General features: G+C 42.4%; 1 protein-coding gene across 7 annotated transcripts; it reads left to right on the forward strand.

Moving 5' to 3' along the window:
- Window positions 1-1084: 1084 nt before the first annotated feature.
- On the forward strand, window positions 1085-27576 carry LOC131254955 (disease resistance protein RPM1-like). 7 transcript variants are annotated; one of them, XR_009175983.1, is made up of 5 exons: window positions 1085-1219; window positions 6140-6226; window positions 22848-25637; window positions 26850-26944; window positions 27142-27576. XR_009175983.1 is itself a non-coding variant. In XM_058255652.1 (4 exons), exon 3 carries the CDS (start codon window positions 22856-22858, stop codon window positions 25619-25621), a length of 2766 nt encoding a protein of 921 aa, XP_058111635.1. In that variant the 5' UTR covers window positions 1085-1219; window positions 6140-6226; window positions 22848-22855; the 3' UTR covers window positions 25622-25660; window positions 27142-27576. The 7 variants fall into 7 exon arrangements, 6 of the variants coding, with proteins under 6 accessions (XP_058111635.1, XP_058111634.1, XP_058111638.1 ...); XM_058255652.1 differs by lacking the exon at window positions 26850-26944 and having other exon boundaries at window positions 22848-25660; XM_058255651.1 differs by lacking the exon at window positions 26850-26944.
- Window positions 27577-27624: the final 48 nt, after the last annotated feature.

Raw genomic sequence — 27624 nt, forward strand, 5'->3', positions numbered from 1 at the left:
CTGTTTGGTACCTGCAGTGTATATGTGGGTCCATGGTTGGTTTATCCAATACATTGATCTGAAAGTGTCATCATAGATGAACCATGTGGAAAAAAAATAAAAAATAAAAAAATCTATTCATTTGGTTAATTCTAGTCTTTCCATTATTGTTATATAAATGTTGATTGGTGTCTTAAATCTATAAATCTACATGTTTGTCGATGACAGCTCGATGCCATCGAGCAGACTTCGATGCCATTGTAAGCTACTCGATACCATTGGAAAAATCTGAAAAATTCATGTTTAGTCGCTAGAACGTTTTAATGTTTAATTCGATGCCATCGAAGTGATATCGAAATGTCATCGAACGATCATGCAGAGTTACACAGAGTTGCATAAATGTGGAATTATTTCTTATTCTAATTGCGATTCTGATAAAGGCTATATATATATGTGTGTGTGTGTAATTGGGATTTGGAAAGAATACAGAGGAGTTCTAGGTTTTCTAATTCATTCCAAAGGGGTTCAAGGGCTTGTAAGGGAGATTCGAGGCTTAATTAAATCAAGTAATCTCCATCTCTTATAATTTCTTCTTTCATAGTACATTATTGTCGCTTCGTGCGGTAGTTTTTTTTCCCGAAAGTGTTTTTCCACATTAAAATCAGATTGTTTGTGTTTGAACTCGAATATGCGATCAGAATACTTTGCTTAATTTATCTTTGTATGCTTCCGTAGTCGCCCAACAATAAATACATGAAGAAATGCACCGGGCAGTCCAAATTCAATGGAGAAAAGGAAGAAGATTTGATGGTACGGATAAATCAACCATCAGATCTATGGCTTACATAAATGAACCATGCATTGGCCCCGCGTGAAAAGATTAGGTGCCAAACAAGGAAGTTCCAAGTTCCCAGCAAACAGGAAAACTCAGCCTCAGTATAAAAGTTAAAAATCAAAAGCATACCTAATATGTTGATCACCGGCCTAAATTGTAGTCTAAGACGCTCAGGCATCAGGCATGGCTGATGAATGGATCTGATCTTGTACACGTGTACCATGAGCCACAGGACGTCTCATTCGATAGTGTGCAGCCGCCATCACTCTTAAATAGTATAGTCTATCCTCCTCTAGTCAACAAAGACTTTGTTCATGGACTTACACTGAATTGCTGCAGCAACTGCTAATTTCTGGTGCATTTTCTCCTTCCTCTGAACAGCGCGAAGCTAGACAAAAATCAGAGGTAATCACTTATTATTATTATCTTTTTATTCTATGTTTTTTTATATAGGATGGTGCTAGCTAGCTTCACCTCCATGGTAATACAGATATTGTTTTTGGTGCTAATTAAGCGCTAAGTAGGATAATATCTATCAGATCTGTGTCGTCCATCAGTTCAAACATCAATTTTCACCATAGATCCTAAAAATCGATTAAATCAAAGACTTGGGTAGGCCATACAATAGGGAATGGTGTAAAATCATTCCTAAAACCTCTAACATCACATGGTTTAGCCACCTTAATTTTGAAATGTTCTGATTTTCAGAAAATCCATTTATCCTGATATTGTATCCACAACCGCTGCATCATCATCCTTTGGATTGCATTTATGTCTTATTTTTCTCTTTTCTCTTTTTTTTTTCTTTACCTTTTTTTTTTTTTCAGTGCTGTTGAACACAAGTATCCAACCTTAATGTCTGATGGTGACGAGCATGACCTTCTCGTCATCTGCCCATTGTTAGCCAATCTATAAATCCTTGGATTTCAAGCCTCCTTGGAATTCAGGTATCTCCTCTTCATTTTGGCCATAAAAGTTGGTAAGAAAAAGCCAATTTAAGATGAACTACTCAAATAACTCATATACACATGCACATATTCTTCACACATCAGGCCTTCATGCTATGCCAATCCTCATCTTGTTGTCTGATGCACACAACATCCTCAGTTTGACCCTTGACTACATGATTATGTTCTCGGCACCATAGACACAGCCTCACCCATGTTAGGCATGGTGATTGTTGCACAAGTAGAATGATGGTGAAGGGCCGGTTGAGATTGTTGAGGTGCACCTGTAGAGCACCAATGAGAGGAAACAAGAAGATATGAGTCATTCTGTCCAGTAGTATGGACTAACCCAACCACTATTCTCTTCTCCTTTCTTCAGGGAGGCCGGATCCAATACAAATGATTATAGGATATCATTAACATAAACATACAATTTTATTTGGTCCAATTAACCTAATCACAAGGCTACAGAGGGTAGGCAGGACCTATAAATTGGACGTGAAGTAGATGTATGCTGGACGTTTGAGATCGAGGTGCATTTATGCCAATGGATCCTCACTCTCTCCAGTATCAATTTGCTCTTCATTCTCTAAAGCAGCTTGTGTTATCGTTACACTCTGCCTGAGTCAACATCATACGCGGATAGCGACGCAGGGGATGACGTGTTGAGGTTGAGCACCGTGCTCCTCAAAGGGATAACTGTTCCAAATCTGCCCAACTTCTTCTAGAAATTCATAAATTGATTGATGATTGGAATAGAGGAGTTTACCACCTCTTAAAAGGATACTAAGCTTGGAATAAGTTTCGGAATTAAACTACAACTAAAACTCGGGTTACTATAAATAGTAAACTTATTATTTATAGATGGTCCTGATTTCTACCAGTGCACATGGTTTTCAGCCAAAAATGGTAAGTGTCCTGTTTATCCGAATCATGATATTCTTCTAAAATGAAAATAAATAGGGAATTCGGCTGTAGATATGATGGAATTTGGCAAATTCAGCAGTAAATACTCATTCTGATTGGCAATATGCACGTCCGTTTTAAATTCTGGTGGTCCAAATCACCTCTGTATCCTATCAGACCTTTTCTAGTCCATCTCGGCAATGAAATTATCCGCGAACCGCTCTACATGGATCCTCACCACTCCCTTATCTCCGTTATCCTATGCCCTTCCATGCTCTTGGTTGTGTGGTTGTAATTCCAGCGCACCATATTTTAGAACACAGGAAGCTGACAAACATCTTATTCAAGGATCCTTTATCTTCATCGTATGGTTAAAGATTGCATTGCACTAACTACGGGACATAACTTTGAAGTCCATGCCAGCTAGTGGAAAGCGAGGAGAAATAAAGGACGCGGATTGCGTCCTACCCCGCCCATCTCCAGCTGGCATGAGTTTTAAGTGACTACCAAGATGTATGGGTCTTAACCACACGGTCCATCTATTTTTTCTTATAATTTTAATAAATAATCTCAAAAAAGAGGTAGATCCCAGCTTCAAGTGGACCACACCACAGGAAGCAGCGGTAATAATGATTCTCACTGTTGAAACTTTTCTAGGGCCTGCCGTGATGTTCATTTTCCATCCAACCTATTCATAAAGTTACCAAAACCTGGATGAAGAGAAAACACTAATATCATCTCCATCCAAAATTTCTATGGTCCCAAGAAATTTTCAACGGTAAAAGATTAATCCCCATTGTATAATCCACATATCTCTTGGATCTACCTCAATTTTGGAATTGTATCCTAAAATAATACGAAAAACTGGATAAACCGTATGGATAAGACCCATACATTGCGGTGGCCACTTAAAGAACCTGCCCGTTCCCAGCTAGAGACGCTGGGTAGGACGCAATCCGCGTTCGGAAAGAAAAGGTTACTGTCTTTACTAATTAAAGGGGACGCTGCTGGGAACGGATTAGGTGAGACGTCGACCGAGAATCACCCAATACGATGCAGCCCCTAAATACAGGCCCACCTTGATGTATGTATTCTGTATCCACGCCGCAGTCTGTCTGTTTTTCCATGTGATTTTAGGGCATTATCCCAGAAATGAGGTAGATTCAACTATCTAGTGGACCATATCATAGGAAACTGTGGTGATTGAGCGCCCTACCAATAATAATTTCTCAGGGTGAACCTTAATGTTTTGGTAGCATTTGTTTCCCATCCAACCTGTTCACGAGGTCACATGGAATAAATGAAGAAAAAGCATACATCAGCCAGATCCAAGACCTCTATGGCCCCTCATTGTTTTCCGTAGTGTAGTCCAGCTGAGGTCTGGATCTGCCTCATTTTCATGATCAAGCCCTAAAATGATAGGGTAAAATGGATGGACGGTGTGGATATAAAACATGCATCATTAATCGGGACCACAGAACTAAGCCACGTTAACACACACCAGGCAATCTGCTTACGCATGGCCTGTCATTCCCTACATCGGTTTGGGATACGGATTGGCCACTCCCCCTGCCATCGGCCCCGTGGCTGGTGGTCAGTGATCTGTCGGCCCCAACATGATGTACGTGTTTCATCCATTCTGTTTATCGATTTTTACAGATCATTTTAAGTCTTGATCCCAAAAATCAAAGGGATATAAATCTCAGGTAGACCACACCACAGGAAAACAATAGTGATTGGATATCCACCATTAAAATCCTCCTAAGGCACTGTACTGTTTATTTGACATCCAATCTGTTGATTAGGTCATACAGGCCCAGATGAAGGGAAAAAACAAAGATCAGCTTGATCCAAAACTTTTATGGCCCCCAAAAACGTTGTTAATGGTTGACGCTCATTCAACATTTTTTTTCCTGTAATGTGGTCCACTTGAGATTGTGATATATTTCATTTTTCTTTCCCTTACATAAAATGATCTGAAAAAATAGATGGACGGCATGGATGAAACACATACATCATGGTAGGGCCCACAGAGCACCGACCACCAGCCATTGGCTGTTGTCAATGGCCGGTGTCAGGGTAGTAGCCAATCCGTTTCCATCGGTTTGCAAGCCATAGACAGATGGTCTCCGCTTATCCAATTAAAACTTTTATAATATATAATGGAGGATCAGGATCGATGTACCGTAGATATACTGAATAATTTTATGTGCCATACTAAACTTTGGGTTCCAAGGAGTGGGGATGAAGTCTCGTGTCTTTTTCTTTTGGTTTGTCATGTTTGGGGTTTGCATATGGTTGCATACGATAGGCGGGACTCTGGCCTTTTTAGTGGAGCTTCGCCTATATGTCTGTGTATCCTCTTTTCTTTCTTTAATGAACTTTTTTACTTTTTCCCTTAAAAAAAAAATATTTCAAGTTCTGTTTGACCTTATGCTTGGTGTGGCCCCGGTAATGCCATTACTATGCCATATATATCCACTTTGTCCATCAGTTTTTGTAACTCGTTTTAATATGTAAACACAAACACAGAGAAAATCCAACTGTCTAGTGGGCTACGCTACAGGAAACAGTGGGGGATGTAAAAGCCCACCAAAGAAACCTTCCTGAGGCCCACCATGATATTTATTTGGCATCCAACTCTTTCATAAGGTGACTGAGTTGGGATGAAGGGAAAACACAAATGTCCAGCTGGGATTTATATCCCTCAAATTTTTGGGATCAAGCCATAAAATGATACGTAAAAATTGATTAACGGAATGGATGAAACACATATATCATGGTGAGGCGCACAGAGCACCGACCACCAAGCTTGTGGCAGGGGGGAGTAGCCAATCCATTTCCTTGGCAGATGTGAGTTTGTGGATTTCTTTTGATTATCCTCTTTATTTTCTTCAGAATAGGATGCGGATTGCGTCCTACCTCGGCCGGGAGTAATCCGTCCGGGCAGGGCTTTATGGGACCCACCGTGATGTAAATGTTTTATCCACGCTGTTAATCACTTTTCTAATATAATTTTAAGGTATTAGACAAAACATGAAGCAGATACACAACTCCAGTGGACCACATCAAAGGAAGCTGCAGTGATAATGACACCCACCGTTGAAACCTTTCTAAGGGCCACCGTGATGCTTTTTTACCACCCAACCTATTAATAAGGTCATGCAGACTTGGTTGAAGTGAAAACACAAATATCAGCTTGATCCAAAATTTCTCCAGCTCCCAGGAAGTTTTTAATGGTGGACGTTCAATACCTACATTGTGGTCCATTTAAGCCCTTAAATTATCTCAATTTTATTCTCATACCTTAAAATGATATGATAAAAGCGATTAACGGCATGGATAAAACACTTACATCACGGTGGGCCCCACAGAGCCCCATCCGGGCAGGGGTAGGACGCATTCCGCGTCCTTCGGAATAGCCCTGCTGTTTACCCATCAGATTCTGGTCGGTGTGTCTGTTCATATCCAGCGCCCGCTTTGAGTAGAAGAGGACTCATTGGCCTTGAATTTTCCTGATGTTAGTGGTAATCTTCATCTGGCCGTTTAGTTGGCTGAGGTACGTGTTGTTTTATTTTGTTTCATAAATTGTTATACCGTGTGATTGATGGTAGGAGGATCGTTGGTTTTTGTTGTCATCCAGCCTTAATGGGAAAAAGTAATTTAAAAAAAAAAGTTTGGCATTTAAAGAGGTCGGAATGAATATCATGTGGGCCCACTACAATGTGTAAGTGAATGTTCTTTGCAGGCAATTGGAGATCGTTCATGCAAGAAAATTAGTGGGGCCCACCGTGATATGTATGTGAAATCAACTTTGTCCATAGGGTGCATCAACCCAGGTTAGGCCTGAGCAAAAAATCCGGTGAACTAGTGATTTATGTATGCCCAAAGGAAAATAGTTGAGAGGGGGATGCATGATACCCAGTCAACCGATTGGATCGTACAACTACTTTGGTAAGTAGTAAATAATTAATTTTAGTATGATAATAAATTGGAGAATAAATTATGGGAAGGAAAAAAGGGTCAACAGCTCACATAGGTCTCACCAGGATGTTTACAATCCACGAGTGCTCACCCCATGTTATGTTGTATTTGGTTTTACACACACACACACACACACACACACACACACACACACACACATATATAGAGAGAGAGAGAGGAACGCTCCACCGGTTTGCACGTCATTACATGCGAACCTTCTTATCAACTGTCAAATAAGATAGACGGTTGGGATAAAGGCACTCTTAACGCGAGCTTAAAAAAGCGAGTTTCCTTCTGTCGCACCCCTCTTCACCTACTCTCCAAAGGATGCGGTGGAAACCTTTTCACATAAAATTCTTCTGCTGGAATGCTAGGTGGGTCTCACTAAGATGTTAGTGATAAATCTACACTATCTATACATTTTTAAAAATAATTTTGTGGTATGAACCCAAAACTGAGATAGATCAAATTCTCAAGTGGGCCACACAATGTTGATTGAACTCTCACCATTAAAAACTTCCTGGGGCTACCTAAATTTTGGATCAAGCTGATATTTATTTTTTTTCTATCATCCAAGTCTATATGACCTAATCTACAGGTTGGATGTCAAATAAATATCACGGTGGACCCTGAAAAATATTTAATGGTGAGAATCATTATCACTGCTGCTTGTTGTGGTGTGGTTCACTTGAGATTTAGATCTGCCTCAGTTTTGGGATAATGCCCTGAAATGATAAGGAAAAATGGATGGACGAGGTAGATTTTTCAAAAACATCATGGTCAACCCCACGTAGATTTCTAACAAACTTTGCAAAGTAGGTGCGTCATTAGGGGCAGATTTGATCTACTGTGAAAGCCTTTCATAGGAAGTTCCTCGTTTCATATGGTTGCATACGATAGGCGAGACTCTGGCCTTTTTAGTGGAGCTTCACCTAAATGTCTGTGTATCCTCTTTTCATGAAGTTTGGCGGATGGAAACGGATTGGCTACTGCCCCTGAAAGCAGCCTATGGCTGATGGTCGGTGCTATGTTGGCCCCACCATGATGTATGTGTTTCATCCATGCCATCCATATTTTTTAACAGATCATATTACGTTATGAATCTAAAAATTGGGTATATCCGAATCTCAAGTGGACCACATTACAGAAAACAGTGTTGAATGAGGGTCGACCATTAAAAACATTTTGGTATAAAAGTGTTGGATCAAGCTGATCTTTGCTTTTTCTCTTCATCTGGGGTTGTATGACCTAATCAACAGATTGGATGTCCAATAAACAGTATAGTGGGCCTTAGAAGGATTTTAATAGTGGATATCCAATCACTATTGTTTTCATGTGGTGTGGTCTACCTGAGATTTATATCCCTCTCATTTTTGGAAGCAAGCCATAAAATGATATGTAAAAATGGATGAACGGAATGGATGAAACACATACATCATAGTGGGGCTCATAGAGCTCCGACCACCAGCTACTGAGCTAGTGGCAAGGGGGAGTAGCCAATCCGTTTCCTTGGCAGATGTGAGTTCATGGATTTCTATTGATTATCCTCTTTATTTTCTTCAGAATAGCCCTGCTGTTTGCTCATCAGATTCTCGTTGGTGTGCGTCTGTTCATATCCAGCGCCCGCTTTGAGTAGAAGAGGACCCATTGGCCTTGGATTTTCCTGATATTAGTGATAATCTTCATCTGCCCGTTTAGTTGGCTGAGGTACGTGTTGTTTTATTTTGTTTCATAAATTGTTATACGGTGTGATTGATGGTAAGAGGATCGTTGGTTTTTGTTGTCATCCAGCCTTAATGGGAAAAAATAATTAAAAAAGAAGAAGAAGTTAGCATTTAAGGAGGTTGGAATGAATATCATGTGGGCCCACTGCAATGTGTAAGTGAATGTTCTTTGCAGGCCATGGCAGATTGTTCATGCTAGCAAAGTAGTGGGGCCCACAGTGATATTTATGTGAAATCAATTTTGTCCATAGGGTGCATCAACCCAAGTAAGGCCAGCAGAAAATAGGTGAACCCTTGATTTTTGTATGCTCTATGGAAAATAGTTGAGAGGGGGATGCATGTTACCCACTCAGCCCGTTGGATTGTACAACTACTTTGATAAGTAATAAATAATTAATATTAGTATGATAATAAATGAGAGGATAAATTAAGGGAAGGAAAAAGGATCAACAGCTAACATAGTCTAACAGGGTGTTTACATGAAATGTACATGATCCACAAGTGCTCACCCCATAGGGAAATGGTACCATGCGATCTAGCGCCTTATATTTCACCGTTCCAAGCGCTTTAGAAAAAGGCAAAATGTATGATGCCGTTAACAAGTTCTGTGAGCTCCAACAAGATGTATGTGTTGTATCTATACCGTCTATCCGTTTGGAAAGATCATTTTAGTACATGAGCCAAAAACCTTAGGTAGATCCACAACTTAAATGAACCACATCAGAGAAAGTAGTGGGACAATGATGCCCACTATTGAAACATTCTGACAGCCCACCATGATGTTTTTTTTTTTCCATCCAACCTGTTCATAATGTCACACGTATCTTTCAAAAGGTTTAAAACAAAAATCAGCCTGATCCAAAACTTTTGTGGGCCCCAAAAAGTTCTCAATGATAAGAATTCAATCCCCACTGCTTTCTATGTTATGGTCCACTTCAGATTTGAATCTATCTAATTTTAAGGCTAATGGCTAAAATGGTCTCGCCAAATGAATGGAAGGTGTGGATTTAACACTTACATCATGGTATGGCCCACGGAACTTGGTAACAGTAACACACTACCATGGTCAATGGTTGTGGCACACCCGCCATTCAGCTTCCAAAGCCGATGGAAGAAAATTTAGTGAGGCTCAACTTGATCTTTCTATTCTATATCCATGCCGTCCATCTGTTTTAGAAGATCATTTTAGTACACGAGCCCAAAAATGATGAAGATCTAAAGCTCAGGTGGACCATATTATCAGAAACAGTGGTGATTGAATGCTTTACCATTAAAAACTTCCTAGGCCCACAATAATATTTACATAATGCTTATTTTTCATCCAAACTATTGATAAGGTCATATAAACTTGGATGAAGTGAAAAAATATATATTAGATTTTTTATTTTATTTTATTTTTATTTTTTTTTTTTGACGAAGGTGGTCTCTTGCTACTAAGTTCAATTAACTCGGAAAGAGATTTGTACAGCCCTTCGGGCATAGCCAGACAAAAAGAATGGGCCAGACCTATTGTGAAATGCTAATTACAAAAGCGGCCACCCAGCAGACATTGAGCAGGGAGCCCAGACCCAACCTGACTCTCACAATACACAGGAAACTCCCAAAAAACAAACAAAAACCAGAGCACCAGCAAAGGACAGGGATAACTAAGAAAGGGAAGATCTCACCGAACCAATGCCAAGTCTATCCAAGAAGAGGAGGCCACGAACAAGAGGAGAGAGATCGTTGGCATCTTCAGTAACACTGGCAACCTGCTGCTGACTACCCTCCCTAGCCATGCCATCTGCTGGCCCATTTCCCTCTCTAGGGATTATCATAAAAGAAATGGACCCGCTTAGCACCAGCCTCTTGATTCTGGTGATCACGGTCTCCATTTCCAGGGAACAGGCGACGTGGAGGTAATGAGGCCTATCGCCACAGAGGAATCCGATTCAACTACAATATATTTCAGGAGACGCTCCATGCAGAGCAGAATACATCATGAATTGCTCTAACTTCGGCCCTGTTGTTTGTGCCCACCCCGTATCCTGCAGAAAAAGCAAACCATAACTTACCATCCTCTTTTCTACAAACACCCCCTCCACCTGAGCGCCCAGGATTTCCACTAGCCGAGCCATCAACATTCAATTTCACCCAACCTGTAGTGAGTCTCTCCCACCGAATGACCTGAACGATACGAGAGGGGCTAGTGGAAAGGGCCCCCACCAAACTGTCCCCCTGAAATCTGTGTTGGACATCGACGTTACCTTCAAGAAGATGGAGCGCCCTCCACATGATGCGGGCGATCGCAGCATACACCTTCATAAGATGGTCGTTAAATCTGGCCCCGTTGCGGCTCGACTAGAGCTCCCACAAGATCAGAACCGGCACGACATGCGTGACAATCGCAGAGGCTGCCCCAGGCGCATTGGCACCCTTCCAATGGCGCAGCCTGTCCTCTATCGAAAGGTGAATGAGGAAAGAGATTCCACAGTGAACCGAGAAATAGCGCCAGATAGAGGTTGCTTGCTGACCCAGCAGAAACAGATGGGAAATGAATTCCTCCTGAGGGCTGAAGGAGGGGCCAACCTGATAGCAGGAACATCTGGAAGCAAGGTGAACTCCTTTGCTCTGAACCCGAGTATCCACAAGAAGAGCTCCCTGTAAAAGTCACCAACCAAGCAACGACATTTTATGGGGAATGTTAGGATGCCAAATCCAGTTGTTCCACCAATGACCTTGCCCCATATCCCTACCCAGATGCCAGGCTGACTTAGTAGAAAACTTTCCTGAAGAGTCTAGAGGCCAAAAATAGGAGGGAGGATCCTCAGTGATCGCAAAACCAAAGCTGACGATGCTATTGAAGAGGTCCCCCTAGCAAGAGAAGATTGACAGAAGAGGACGGGCAAGGCCCCGCCGGGCCCAAGAAATCGCTGACCTTTAAGGGGAGGAGCACCTGAGGGATGGGAGTTGGGACCATGGATTGAAGAGGCCCCATCCCCGTCCAGTTGGAAGTCCAAAGATTCATATTGCCATCACCAACCTGCCATTGGACAGTATTTGCTAAAATCGGGAGCTCATTTCTGACCTCTTTCCAAAATGGGGACACCGAGGACGAAGGACCGGACGTGTTCCCCTCCTCTGAATCCTTCCGCTGCCTTGCACGCATGTACATCACCCCAAGGACTGACAACCTATCCATATTTGACGTTCCAGGCCATTTTCCTTCTCAGCGCCTTCATCACTTCCCGCAGTTTTCGAATACCTAAACCACCTTCTTCAATCGGGTGGGAGATCTTGTTCCACGCAATCCACTGAGTCTTTTTCTTGCCTTCCGCCCAGCCCCAGAAAAAATGGGCAAACCTGCGCTCCAGCTCTGACAGCAAACTGAGAGGAATTTTTGCCGCAGCCATAGTATGGAGGGGATGCTACCCAGCACATACTTTATCAGCGTCAATCAACCCGCTTGTGACAACAACCTGGCCTTCCACCCTGATATTCTGCTCCCCATCTTGTCTATCAGAGCGATGAAGGATGTTGTGGTAACTCTACCCTTGAATAGAGGAATGCCCAAGTAAGGCACCCCTGCTTGAGCTTTTGGAATTCCAAGAGTCCACTCAGTACACCATATACGCCCCATGGACAGCTTGGCAGAGCAAATGAAGCTGCTCTTTTGGAAATTTATCCGCTGACCAGACTCTTCTTGGAAAGACATCAAGAACACCTTAATAGAACGCAGGGATTCCTGGCTGCCATTCACAAAAAATAAAGTATCGTCAGCAAATAGGAGGTGAGAAATAATAGGGCACCCATGGTGGAGCTTGAAAGGAGAGCACCATCCCCGCACCATAAGCTGCTTAAAATTCCTAGAGAAGACTTCTGCAGCAAGAAGGAATAAACCAGGGGAAAGAGGATCGCCCTGGCGAAGCCCCCTTGACGATTTGAAGAAACCAATAGGCTCCCCGTTGAAGAGGACCAAAAACCAACAATTTCCCCAACATGCTTCCATCAAAGAAATCCACCTATCAAAAAAACCAAATTTCCTCATCACCTTCTTTAAAAAGCCCCAATCCACCCTGTCATAGGCTTTTTCTAGATCATGCTTGATAATGAGGTTACCACCTCTAACTTTCCTGTCAATGTTTCTCATCGCCTCTAACACCATCGTAATATTTTCTGTAATGGACCTACCCTGCACAAAGGCCCCTTGCTCCGTAGAGGTAAGACTAGGGAGGAGCTTTCCTAGCCGAGAAGCGAGGAGCTTGGAGAAAATTTTATAAATGATGTTACACAGGCTGAGCGGGCGATAGTCAGCAAATGTAGCAACAGACGGCTTTTTAGGGACCAAGCTGATGTATAAAGCAGTAAACGCTCTCAGCAATTGACCCCCTTCCAGAAAATAAGAGATTTCTTTGTGAATATCCTCCCCTACCGTCTGCCAGCAGTCCACAAAGAAGGAGACAAGAAACCCATCTGGGCCAGGAGCACTGTCCATAGTCATAGACTTGATCGCTTCAAGCGTTTCGGCGGGCGAGGGAGGAGCAAGCATGTCATCTGAGGAAGAGCTGTGGTCTGCTTGAAAAAGCGCAGAGAAGAAGTTAACAGCTTCAAGTTTCATTTGAGACACGTCAGAAATAGTCGCCCCGTTAGAATCCTTTATCTCGAAAATATTAGCTCTCCTAACGCGCTCTTGTGCAGGAGCATGAAAAATTTTTGTATTTCTATCACCTACTAGGAGCCAGGAATTTCGGGCCTTCTGTTTCCAAAAGACCTCCTCCATAAGGTGCAGCTGCACCAATTTCCTCCTAGAAGTCATACTTTGAAGCATAAGGTCCTCCGAAACGTCATCCTGCATTCGATTTTCCAACTGAATATATCAGCCTCTGCCGCTTTAATCTGGTTGAACACGTTACCGAACACTTCCTTATTCCACATCTTCAAAAGCTGCTTAGTCTTCTTCAATTTTAATTGAACATTTATCATAGGATTATGGGAACAAAGACCCTCCCACGCTTTCCTCACCACAGGTTGGAAAGAGTTATGCATAGACCACATGCGCTGGTATCGGAAAGGTTTTATAGACGGTTGAATAATGGGGGAGGGAAAGAAAGCAGGAGGGGCGAGTGATCCGAGCAAACACGTGCCAAGTGGGTGACTCTGAAAGAAGGAAAGGCAGCCAACCACCTGTCATTTACTAGAATCCTGTCCAGCCTGGCCCAGATTCTTGCTTGCCCTACTCGGTTGTTACTCCACGTGAAGGAGTTCCCAACAAACCCCGCATCCAACAGACCAGAATTCTGAATGGCATCTGAGAACTCAGACATGCTGATGGAGCCAGCCAAAGTCTCGCATTTTTTCTCACTAGCATTGGCTATGGCATTGAAGTCACCCCCACAGCCCATGGACCTGCCACAGTTCTACTGGTATTAACCAAGTCTTGCCATAGCTCTCGACGGAGAATGTGAGAACATTTAGCATAAACAATGGAAAGTAGCCCCATCGCTGAGCCATTCTGAAGGGATACATTCAAAGAGAGCAGCTGATTTGACGAGGAGTGGACGGAGACTAAGAGCTGATTAAGAAAATAAACCTAGATCTTACCTCCCACTCCAACATTTGAGAATGAGGATTGATATCCCAACTTCAGACCAATAGCAGTACATTTTTTTTCCCTAGCCATAGGCTCCAAGATGGCCAACAGCATTGGATTATGAAGACGAATAAACCTCGTTAAGGTCCTAATCGTTGCTTTGTTCCCTACCCCCCGGGAGTTCCAAATAATTGCACTATTCATCAGAAATACAACCTGAGTTGACTGTCCTTCTTTTGAGTCTCCTCAGATGACAGAACCATTCCCCTTCCTCTGTCAGTCTGGCCATTTTCCTGGTAGAAACAAAGCGTCTTCTGCCTCTTCCTAGATGTCTGTCGGCACGACGGGGACATACAACTATCTTTTTTCGCTGCTTGGTGATGGCCTCAATGTACCCATCATTCTGGATCATTTCCATCGTAGACTCTACCTGACTATTAGCCCTGTTCATCGTTGCCTGACCCTACAGCTGATCCTGCGCATAGAGCTTTTCACCCGACCGAAAATATGGTGAGAGATTAACTTGCAGTTGGTAGATCAACTCCTCTGCACCATTTTGAGACTGAACCTGCTCCACCTGCTCCCCCCTAACTCACTGGTGAGATAGCCGGTGATGAAATTGCCCCTGATTACTGAGGATGGCACCTGCGTGCTGATCAGGTCGGAGAGGCGAACTGCCCACAGATCAGGCCTTAAAGGAAGATGGAGCAGTTGAGTTTCTGTTGAGGTGTCCCCATTGCCAATTTGCCCTTAAATTGACAGCTTTTGGGGAGAAAGGTTTACTCTTGCCGCTATTCTGTCGCATATCCTTGATCTGGTGCCGATCATCACCCACAGCCGATTCGTGGGGTATTAGGGCGATGACATTCTGCCCCCTAGACGAAGAGGGCCCCAGCTAACGATGGCCAGGACTGAATTCTGCTACCAGAACAGGGTCCGTATGAGCGCCCGAACAACCCCTATCCTGCTGATTTGCATGGGAAGGACCAATGACAAAAGGAGGCGATGTAGGCCTGCCGCCTTCGCTGAAGCTCCTAGGCTGCTGATTACCAAAGGAATGCAGCCCTGCCACATCCTGAGAATCCGTCACGCCAGCAAGAGGGTGGGGGTTAACCTTGTATACTTCATTTTCACAAACATTGACTCCTGCATTCTTCCAAACAATAATATCTGCATTCTGACGATCATTGACACCAACATTCACACCTGCATTCTCACCATCATTAACACCTGCATTCTCATAGACGTTGTCACAAACATTCACACCTGCATTCTCACAATCATAAACACCTGCATTCTCACAGACGTTGACACAAACATTCACACCTGCAATCTCACAAACCTTATGACTTACTTTCCCACAGACATTTTCACAAATAGGTGACGAAGGAGGAACCGATTTACCTAGCCCAGCAATATTCTGGCAAGCATTCTCCCAAGCAGAAGGAGGACATTTTCTCTTGTAGCCTCCTGGTTGGTAGAAGGACTTCTCCACCCAAGCTTTCGTCGACTCCCTACCAGCCGTCGAGACTTGGGTTGCTGAAGAAGGACCATCTTCAGTAATCTGACTCTCAATGAGCCCAAAGATCGAATAATCGCGACCCTTCACCTGAAGTATTCTAACTCGCTGCATTTCTGAGAAGGAAGATAGCTTTACCCGGACCCGGGCAAACCCTTGAAACAATCCCCTAGCAGTGACACTATCGATCTCCACTACCTCTCCGAATGAGTTTGCAATCCCCTCAATGGCATCAAGGAACCACGCATTGGAAGGGATACCCACCAGGTGGATCCACACTCCGCGACGAATAGTTGTTTCCCGCTCTGACCGCTTAGCGATTTCCTCTAGTCCCAAGAGCTTTTGGAGGTCATGGTCCACGAGAAACCTCTCCAGATCTGAGGTGGATTTGAACTTAAACAGAAACTTCTTTGAGGGTAATCTAATAATCTCTGACTGAGATGAAGCCATCTCTGAATTGCGCAGGGAGTCTATGAGGTGGACGACAGAAACTTCCAAGGATGAGAAAACAATGAAAGCTAGGGCTAGCTCTTTCTCCATCTTTTCTACTTGCCGGGGGTCGACGTGAATATAGAAGGACTTAGGTCCCTCCGTGGGAGGAGAGATTGGATTGGCAGTGGATGGGTTGACAGACAAACCTTTCCGATAGGCTTCCTGAGCAGCTGCCACATAAGAGGGATAAACAGTACCTTCCTTCAGACGCACTGCGACCAAACGGGCAGTCGCCATAGCCCCCTGACTCTGATTTCGAGCAGGGCTCTGCCTTTTCCCGTGGCCAGATTCAACAGGGGAACGTTTAGCCCAGTCCAAATGGACAATCCGTCCATCAATCCGCTTGCCATGGAGGCAGCTTGCTGCATTGAAGGCCTTCTGTTCGAAACAGAAGGACACGAAAGCAAACCCTTTAGATTTTTTTTCCTCACATCATCCCTGGGGATATGCACCCCTTCTATCTTCCCAAATCTGCCGAAAATCCTGCGCAGGTCTTCTTCCGAGGTGTCAAAAGTGAGATTTGCCACGAAGAGGGTGAAAGGGAAGTGTTGCTTATGGTGCCGACGAGCCTGAACTCTCTCCCAAGCCAGCTCCCATTCCCCTTCTGTAGTGTTTCTTGTGGTTCAGTGCATTTTTCTTCAACCTCCTTTTGCACTGAGTTGGTGTGAAAGCATGCGGGCCAGAACTTTGGAAATCATGTTAAAAGCCAAGGGGCAAGTGGGAGTAGAAGACGGGTCATATTAAACTAGAAAAGAAAAAAAAGGCGTAGAAGACGTGTCACCAAAAAATATATATTAGATTGATCAAAACTTATGTGACCCATTAATTGTCAATCACTACGGTTTCCTATGATATGGACCACCTGAGAATTGGTTCTACTTTGGTTTCCAATTCATATCTTAAAATGATATATAAAAATGGATGGCAATGTGGATATAGAATACATACATCAAGGTGAGCCCATGGTAAAGCTACACCGACTTGGGTGGGGCCGCACCTAATCTGGTACCGACACGGGCATAAGCGAATTTCTTGCAAAAAGCTTTGACAGCAATGCATTGGGAAGAAACGCCTACAGTTAAGACCCTCATCAGCTCCATTTTGATGTTTATACGATATCCAAGCTGTTTACAATGTAACCACTACGATGAACTAAAAACACAAAAAACTTGACCTGATACAAACTTTTTGTGACCATAGGAATGTTTCAACGGTGGTTGTTCAATCCCCTTTTTTCCTCTCGTGTGGCCCATTTGAGTCTTGAATCCAGCTCGTTTTTAGTCATGTGTCCTAAAATGATCTCATAAAACAGATGAACAGAATGGATTTATCATAAACATCACGATGAATCCCACCTATGCTCCCAACACAAAAAACTTATTGTTAAAGGCTCTAGAAGGAAATCCCATCCGTGTGCCCATTGCCCCGGTTGTGTTGCCATCACGTTGCCCCGGTTGTGTTGCCATCACCAAGTTCTGTGGGGCCCACCATGATTTTAGTGTTATATCCACACTGTCCACCCATTTGGAGAGATTATTTTGGGGCATTAGCCCAAAAATGAGGTAGATCCAAAGTTAAAGTGGACTACAGCATAAAAAGTAGTGGGGATTGAATGCCTACCGTTGAGAGCTTTTTGGGGGCCACTAAAATTTTGGACCAAGCTTATATTTGTTGCATCGAGTATGGGTGATCTGACGCAGGGGAGGACGTGAGGTCGAGCACCGTCTTCCTCAAGAGGATAACTATTCCGAATCCACGGAACTTCTCTGGACTCCTCACAGAGACTTCTCGAATCCACGAGGAAAGAAAAGCAGAAAATAGAAATAAATTCTAATAAAATCGAAATTGATTGATGAATGATTAAAATCGAGTTCACAACCCTTTAAATAAGGGTATCAAGCAATGGGAAAGAAATCATAATCAAACTACAACTCAAACTCCTAGAATCCGCGACTTACTATAAATAGTAAACTTACTATTTATAGACGGTCGTGATGTCTACTAGTGCGCAAGGTTTTCGGCCAAAAATAGTAAGTGTCCTATTTGGCTTCACCAAACCGTTCCCCTAATTATTCTAAGCTCTTTTCACGTTGGGCGCAACTCCTAAAGCCCAACGGATGAAGAGTTATAATCAAACTAAAACTTACTATTTATAGTAAAAACGAAATTAAAACAGGGAAACGACCGTCAATCAAGGGGTTTTTCGCAATTCCGGGCAGCGCAACCCGGCGTAGCGGGGTTGGTTGGCTAAAGTAGCTCGTTCTACCCCAAAATCATATATTTTACGTCAGCTAACTCATTCCGGATTGCGAGATACGCCCGATCTAAGGTCCGATGGTCCGGATCACTTCTGTCGTCGACCGGGCCTTTTCTGATCCATCTTGGCCATGAAACTGTCCGCGACCCGCTCTACATCAGATAACAAATAAACATCATGGTAGGCCTTAAGAAGGTTTCATGAGATTTTAATCTAGCTCAGTTTTGGGCTCATTCCCTAAAATTATCCTAAAAAATAAATAGATGGCGTTTATAAAACATATATACATCATGTTGGGGCCCATAGAACACTGTCCAATGCATAGATGTGTCTTTGGACCTAGACGGTAAGGTTTATGTAAATGTAGGGAATGTACCGTTATACCTAAAGCCATCAATGGTTAGAATGTTGCAAAAATGTTTTGGACCATTGGCTTATTAATCCAAATGTTTTAGACCATTAAATCCTTAATCTAGTCATTTGGAAACTAAATGCCAAGTTGTTCACACCGTTGGCATTAACCCGCTTCAGTTTCTAGTTTTTCTCAGCAACGTATGGATCTAGCCATTTCAAAAAATCCATACAAACTGTCCGTTTCTCATTTTGCACCACAATCACACAGCCTCGTGAGGGTTTGCATAAGGTGGCGAGGGAGTGACTACTCATGACATGATGCTCATGTGCGAAGCATGCCACTAGCGCCTCACCTCACGTATCTTTGGCAGCACGCACACATCACTGGAAAACGCAAACCCAAGCGCTCTCTCTCTCTCTCTCTCTCTCTCTCTCTCTCTCTCTCTCTCTCTCCTTTTTCCAAGTAAACAATCTACTAGAAGGTTTATAAATCACAAAAATATTCCATCCATAAGCCGGGGGGGGGGGGGGGCACAAATGAAAAGTTTAATTTTTCACAAAATTTTAAAATGAATTTGGAGGGAAACGAAATTATTTCAAATGCACACTTGTAGAGTGAAGTTCATCTAAACATGTGCCATGCTAATTCCATGTGGTGAATATCCAGACCATCCAACAATCCATCCTTACGAGAGTTTTACCCTTGTGTCAGTGATTCCATAAGCAGTTTACATCATTAAAACATGTCACAAGGTCGGATGGCTATAATCCCAATTTAACTTCGGTGGTCCCAAAAAAGGCTTCAATTGCAAGCATGCCCATCTACAGTATTCCTTGTGGTGTGGCCCACCTGATCATTAAGATCATCTTTATTTTTGCAATCACATCATAAAATTAATCTGTCTCAAATGATGGATAGAGTGGATGTCACACAAATGTCAGGGTGGACCCTCAGCTTTCTATTGCACGGGTTGTAGGATATTTACATTATTGGATTGGTACGCATCTACTGGAAGGTTAAAAATGGGAGTCGTCCATTGCTTCTATTTCCATAGAGAAATATGCACGTACAAATCAATAATCTCTCTCCCTTTATAGAAAGATTTACATATTTCGGAAAACCTCTTTGTTGTATATGTAAAATCCTCTCCGTCTATCAGGTTTTATATTGATGCTAGGCTCTAAGGCCAAAAACCAGATAAATCCACAACTCAAATGGGCCACACATCAAGGAACAATGGGATGGGATTCCAACTGTAAGTTTTTGTGTGGGGCCACCATTGTATCTTTCATCAAATTCATTAGGGATCCAAATAATGATTCTGACCTAGTCAATGCAGTAGAGTTTACATATACAATACTCCTGCTAGGTATTTTAGGGGCGGAGGGAACAAATTAGAGGCTTGTTAATACAACTTAGGTGGACCCCACCAAAGGGAAGAGTTGGGATGTGAATACCCTATAATTCTAAAACTTGGGTGACTAGACCAGAAACTCAGCCGAGCCAACCCAACTTGGGGAGAGTTTGAGCGCAAACTCTTTGGTGAACTAAACTCGATCCACAGTTGTCGACTCAGCTCACTGAATTGGTTTACTCGACACAACTCTTTAATCGGCCTAATTTTCTATACGTAGCATCTCTTTAATCGGCCTAATTTTCTATACGTAGCATCCAAATAATGATTCTCACTTAGTGAACGAAATGGACTCAACATAAACATGAACCTTGCATAGGTGGTTTAGGGGCTACGTTCGTGTGGAGATTGCTACATAGGGCAATAGTTGTTGATGAAAGAATTCAATCTAGATGCGTGATGCTGGAGTCAAGGTGCGTCTGCTGCGCAAAAGAGATTGGATGCTACCCAAACGTGGAAGATCTGGACCATTTTTTCCTCCATGGGGTGCTAGCTTCCAAGGTTTGGAAGCATTTTGGAGACATATTTGGGCTCCCTGCCCTTCTGGCCCACTCGATCGAAGCAAGGTTAAAGCAGTGGTGGTTGATAGAGATGAGAGGCAATAATAATGTCGATTCTAGAAAGATGGCTCCCTACCTGATTAGTAGGGAAATTTGGAGGGCTAGAAATTCCATGAGGATGGGGGGAGGAGGTTGTCACAAGTGCAGCCACCATCGCCAGGGTGAAATGGTGGTTGGATTCTCTTTGTTGTGGAAGGACCCAATGCACCCAGAGAGTAGGGTATGAGGTGGTTAGGTGGATTAGCCACAGGGCAGTTGGACCAAGTTGAATCTAGATGGGTCGGCACGAGGTAACCTGGGCCCATCGGGTGCGGGTGGAATTTGCAGGAACTCAACCAGGAACCTCATTTTTATGTTTTCGGTGGGGTTCGGAGTTGGATCTAGCAACAAAGCGGAATTGCGCACAGTTTGGAATGGGCTCTTTATATGTCTGAGTCTAGGGCTCTCCAGGGTGGAGGTGGAGTCAGATTCGAGATTTGTGATCGATCTCGTGAATAGAGGCTCACATCTGAGTTGGGTTTGGAATCATTGGTTAAAGATGATTGATACTCTTAAAAATAGTGGCTCGTTTTCCTTTCATCATATTCCAAGGGAGGAAAATGGCCCGGCAGATGGCTTGGCTCGTTTAGGCTGTTCTCAAGGGAACTCGGTTTATTTTGTCATGTTTGATCTCCCAATTGAGATTAGATGGTAATTTTGTTAGATAAAACTAGGTCAGGGGGCCATTAAGAAGAAAACTTAGGAGTTAGTGCGAGGGCTAGTTAGATGCCTAGTCATATGATAGGCTCCCCTGCTTTTTGGGTGGGAGCCCAAATTTTTGTCTAGCTCCCGTAAAGATAGCTTTTTTGGAATGAATATATTATACTTCTTTTAGAAAAATAAAAATAAAATCCGGTATGGTAGACAATTCGTCCATCAATAAAACTTAGGGGAAGGAATGTTGCATAGTGCTAAAACTCAGTTCACTAGACTTGAAACTCGGCCCTGTTAATTAACTCACTTGGGGAGAATTTGAGCTTGACTCAGTCGACACTTGACCAGACTTGTCAACTCGACTCACTGACTTGGTCAAGTCGACACACTTGAGCTATGTGTGTATGCTCACTTCACTTTAAATAATGTTACAAATGTTGAGTTGGAGTATTATGAGATGATAAACTTCCAAAGTAATTGAACAAGTATTTCAAGAGTAATAACTCCATAATGATAGTGTGGCATAATAATTTAATTTCTTTAAAATTTTAAATTTGGTGATGATTTTCAGTTAAGGTGGGTGTGAATGTTTAATTAAATTCAAATGAATATATGTGACGTCATGAAAATTAAATAATTTAGACCACGTGCTTGGTATTTGGGCCTTGAATAGCTATATTCGGATACCCCGGATTTCAAATTTTGAAAACTCTAATCTAAGCCTTTGTGTTTCAATTGCATCTTTGGTTTTGGTGGTGTGAGGATTCTTTGTAGGATTTTGTGGGACTAATCTTTGCTACGAACAGAAATTTTCTATTCGTTGCCCTGTGATTGGGCCACATCATCACAAGCCACATTTAATGCAGTAGTGCCCCAATCAGTGATGATGTGGACCAATCACAGTGCAGGGAAATACGAAATCCCTATTCCTGGTAAACAGACTATGGGGACTAAGGCACGCCGGTGTAAGGATTCTGTGAGACCCACAGTGGTGTATGTATTTCATCCACGCTGTCCATCCGTTTTTATCAATTCATTTTATGTAATACTCTCAAAATTGAATAAATTGAATGACATTCGAAGCTCAAGAAGACCACACTTACAGTAAGTAGTACGGATTTAATGCTTACCATTAAAAACTTCTTAGGGTCACATAAGTTTTGGATCAAATTGATATATATGTTTCCCTTCGTCCATGTCTTTAAGGCGTTAAGAAGAGGTTGGATGGTAAATAAACATCGTGGGCGTCATTGTCCTGTGAAATGATCTTCTTCGTTTTTGGGCTCATGCATAAATCTGATCCTGTAAAATGGATGGACAGTGTGGACATAACACATGTATCATAGTAAGGCTCACAGAAGTTTGCCACGTCAGTACGTCTGTTGCTATTTTCTGTAATATGCAGTCCGATTCCAGGGAGAGAAAAGGGGGGAACCGAATGCGAAAATAAGTATAAGAACAAAGTTTAAATATGTAGGTATTTATTTTTTATTTTTCTTAATTTTCTCAGCTGACTAATAATAGGAGGCACCACAGGAATTTGTTGTGCCTTCAACATAGAATATCCGCACTCATATATTTGACATTGGTTGTCTTCATTTCTTATTTTACAGAAATTCCGATGACGGACAGTATCGTTCAATTCGGGTTAGAAACTCTGAGTGCCCTTCTATCTCGAGAAGCATCACTAATAAGAGGAGTGCGCAATGAAGTAGAAGAAATCAAGCTGAAACTCGAGAGGATGCAAGCTTTGTTGAAGGATGCTGATAAAAGAAAAGAAAGCAATGAAGGAGTGAGAACCTGGGTGAGGCAAGTAAGAGATTCCACATATGATGTGGAAGACATCATCGACGAGTTCATGTATCGCATGGACAGACCACAAGGAGGTGGGCTCCGGAGTTTTCTCCTTAACATCGTTTGCCTCCCGAAGAATATCTACAACAAGCATTGCTTCGCCATCCGACTACAAGAAACCAAGGTTAAAGTTCATAACCTTTTCGATACAGGAGTTGCTTTCGGTCTTAACCAAATAGGAGAAGGAACAAGCTCTCATGATGTTAGCAAAATGTGGCAACGTGATGTAGAAACTTCTCTTTCCTTAGAGGAAGATGACATTGTGGGGATGAAGAAAGAATTAGATTTGATAGTCAGATGGTTGGTGGAGGAAGAACAGCGGCGCACGGTGATTTCAGTGACGGGTATGGGCGGGGCGGGCAAGACCGTTCTTGTCACTAAAGTCTACAAGAACAAACTAGTAAAGAAGCACTTCGACTGCTCCGCATGTGTTTCGGTCTCACAGACTCTTAGAATCGATGAAGTACTGCGAAGCATCATAAAACAATTCCTTGAGGCTACAAAGGACGTTGTTCCAAATGACCTAGCCACCCGTGATGCTAGCGACTTAAGGCAGATGATTAAAAGACATCTCGAATCGAAAAGGTATCTGATTGTCTTGGATGATATCTGGAGAATGAATGATTGGAAAGAACTAGGTGTCATATTTCCAGACTACAGATGCGGAGGCAGGTTAGTAGTTACAACAAGAGACAGTGATGTGGCTTTGGCAGCGGGAGAGGGAAGCCGTGTCTGCCAGCTTCAGCCTCTACATCCAGAAGAGGCATGGCAGCTATTCTGTAAGAAGGCATTTCGGAACAAACCCTGCCCTTCAGAGCAGGAGCCATTGGCTCTATCCATAGTAGAAAAATGTCAAGGTCTGCCTCTTGCAGTTATTGCGATGGGCAGCCTCCTGTCATTGAGAGATGCGAACGTGTTGGAATGGAACCGAGTCTATAATAACCTAAGTTGGCACTTGAATAACAATGAAAAGCTTGAACCAATAAAGCGCATCTTGTTGCTTAGCTTCTACTATCTGCCTTACCGCCTAAAGCATTGTTTCTTGTATTGCTGTATGTTTCCAGAAGATTATTTAATTCGCCGCAACAAGTTGATAAGGTTATGGGTGGCGGAGGGTTTCGTTGAAGATGCAGGTAAAGTTCCAATGGAAGAGGTGGCGGAGGACTACCTAATGGAACTCATCCATCGTAACACACTTCAGGTTGTCAAGACGAATCTCTCTGGTAGGGTGATTGCTTGTCAAATGCACGATATTGTACGTGAATTGGCCTTATCCTTATGCGACGAAGAAAAGTTCTGCATCACATACGATGGGCAGCAAACAAGGCAAGGGGGCAAAGTACGTCGCATGTCAATCTACAATTCTGGAGAAACTATTCAACATAGCATGAGTATGTCACAGCTTCGCTCTCTTTTAGTGTTTGAAAGAAGCACATCTTTATCTTCTTCTCTAAATACCATAGCATCAAGTTTTATGTTATTGAGGGTCCTAGATTTACAGGGAGTTCCTATTGAAAGCTTGCCGGATGAATTGACAAATCTATTCAATTTACGGTACCTTAACTTGAAGAATACTAATGTTGGCGAGCTTCCAAAATGTTTAGGAAGATTACGGAACCTGCAAACATTGAATGTTAGAGAAACAAGGATAAAGACGCTACCGAGTGGGGTTGTGAAGCTACAGAAACTACGCCACTTAATCGGGTATCGATATAATATGGAAGATCTAGGGACTTTCGAGTTCGCGAGTAGCATCCAAGTTCCTATAGGAATATGTAATATAACAAGTTTACAAAGTCTAACTAGTATCGAAGCAAAAGAAGGGGAAATTGTGAGACAAATTGGAAACTTAACCCAACTGAGAAAACTTCACCTTTCCAAGGTCAGAGCAATCAACGGAGCTGAGCTGTGCACTTCCATCGCAAAGCTGAAATACCTTGTTACCTTGAGTGTTAAGGCAATCAACGAAGAAGAAGCACTTCAATTGGAAGAGCTCTCTCCTGATCATCTGCCACTTTTTCAGAAGCTTGTCCTGTGGGGACGTTTGGAGAAGGTGCCTCAATGGTTTAGGTACCTTGCGCATCTCACTGTTTTGAGTTTGAGTTGGTCAAAGCTGAGAGAAGAAGATCTGCTTTCATCACTCCAAGCATTGCCCAATCTGGTGCGCCTTTTTCTTTTGAAGGCCTATGAAGGGCAGCAGTTGTGTTTTCACGATGGATGGTTCCCTAAACTCAGGGGACTAGAGTTATGGTATTTGACACAACTAAATCGGGTAGTGATAGAGAAGGGAACATTGCCAAGCATCCAAGAGCTAACTGTGTTCAGATGTGAAGAGTTGAAGACGCTTCCAGAAGGGATTGAATACCTCACCAAACTCCGACTTCTCAGGTTATACGACATGCCAACAGAATTGACAGAGAGGTTGCAGCAAAAAGATGGAAACGAGGAGGACCGTAGAAAGGTGGGGCACATTCCCTTAATCTACGGTGGACGCTGGAAAGAAGAGGGGTGGGATGTGCATCGACTCAACTAATCATCCATCGATTCAGGTAATCCTTCTTTTGTTGATGTGGTAAGGCTAGCTGTACAAAATTTCGGTTCTCCATGAATTTTCAAATTTCCAAATTTATTTCTTAATTCTATGCATTGGGTGCTTTTTGTGCATGATCAACGGTTTGGATCATTGAACATGACCAAGATCCAACGGCTATATTCCTGAAGGTGGCCCATGGTTAAAAGGCCCGGTAACTCAACTCGACTCGTTGTGCCCTGAGTCGAGTCTCGACTCACCTGACTCCAGGCTGAATTGGTATTACTCAACTGATTCGGGAGCGAGTAATGGTATTAAACCGGATCGATCGGTATGACGAAGACCGAGTCCACTTAAATGAGTCGCATTAGACTCGTCAAACCATGAGCTAGCCCAAGCTCCACCTGATTCTCAATAGGGCCTGAAAGCATGGACCATCCTGGCTATTCCATTGATTAATGTAGGCCCAACTCAGCTATTATCATTGTTAATGGGCCTTCTTTTGGGCTCAGTTTGGATTTCATCTGGCTAGGGTCCCAAGTTCTTTGATCAGGAAATCCTAGCTGTCCAGAGTTCCATTAATCTTACTGCATTATTCTTAATAATCTATGAGTTGGTGGAGATTCAGTGCATGATTATCCTTAGCACAGCCCATTGAACCAACAGTCCAGATCACCAAATGATGAGCACCACCCGTGGAATTAGAGAAGGATGCCCCGCCCCCAACTATACATGCACCGTAGCTGTTAATACAAATAATAATAATAATAATAATAATAATAATAACTATATATGCACTGTATTTTCTTTCCAGTCTTGTACACTTAATGCCCATGATTCACTGATCCAAACTGATTAATACTAATTATCCATTGTTTGGCCTTCTTTCAATTTAATGTGGACTGTAGATATATTTCCTAATTATTAACTCACTTTTTTGGCTATCAATCAAACAGTCAGGATTACATCATATCAACCATCTAAATAACCGAGAAGTGAATATCAAATGTACAAATAAAAGGTGCAACCAAAGTTCTATGGTCTATAACCAACCCATCAATTGCTAGTGTTCCCTTTGTGTGTATTTTGGTGTATAGCTGATCTAACGTAATTCAACAAGAAGCAATCAAATGAACGGTCTAAATCTCATATGCATGCCACATGTAAAGATATTGCATATTGGTCTAATTTCAAATTACATATTTTTTCTGCTTCTAATTTATTCAATCAGGTTGTTGGTCAAACATCCCATCCCTATAAGTAGTCTACCGTTGCGTTGTTTTGGTGCATATGTACCCTGTTTTAACCCAATAACATATATGATGGGTCCGACCTGATCTATTCAATGGCTGTACATTTGGGACCTCGTTCAGTAATCCAAACCATTGATCTCATAGTTCAAGATGAATGGATCTGTTATTCTTCTATCATGGATCTATTTGTGAATCTATTATGGATCTGTTATTATATATTTTTTGAATTTATTATTTGTCCACTATTGATCTAATACTGTATCATGCTAGTTGTGAGGAGATTAGAAGGATGATGAACATTACAGGAGCAAAATATCTGAGGTGGTGCTACAATCATGGAGGATGCGGAGTTGAAGTACGTGTTCTCAACCATTGACTCAAGTGAGGGGCTAAGGAGGTTGTTGATGTCTACTGAATTTGAGATCTATTTGGTGCTTTGTGTCCTGAACATTGGACATGTGGTGTTTGTGATAAGTGTGGCTGTGTGTACACAAATAGAACAATGGTTACCACCCGAATGGGTTTTATGTGTGGCTATATGCCTTGCTCAAGATGATTGTTATCTAGGCATGATTATGTGTTAATAAATGTGGATTTTTTATTAGCATATATAGGTGGAAAGTGTGTTTTAGACATCCACTGTATTGGACATGTTGGAATGTATGTCATTTTAATTCAATGAATCATATATATTTTTAAAATTAATACTTTGTTTATTGTTCATTATCATTGTGTATGCATGGAAGGATGTAA

Source organism: Magnolia sinica, chromosome 9 (assembly GCF_029962835.1).
Source record: "Magnolia sinica isolate HGM2019 chromosome 9, MsV1, whole genome shotgun sequence".
Classification (NCBI taxonomy): Eukaryota; Viridiplantae; Streptophyta; class Magnoliopsida; order Magnoliales; family Magnoliaceae; genus Magnolia; species Magnolia sinica.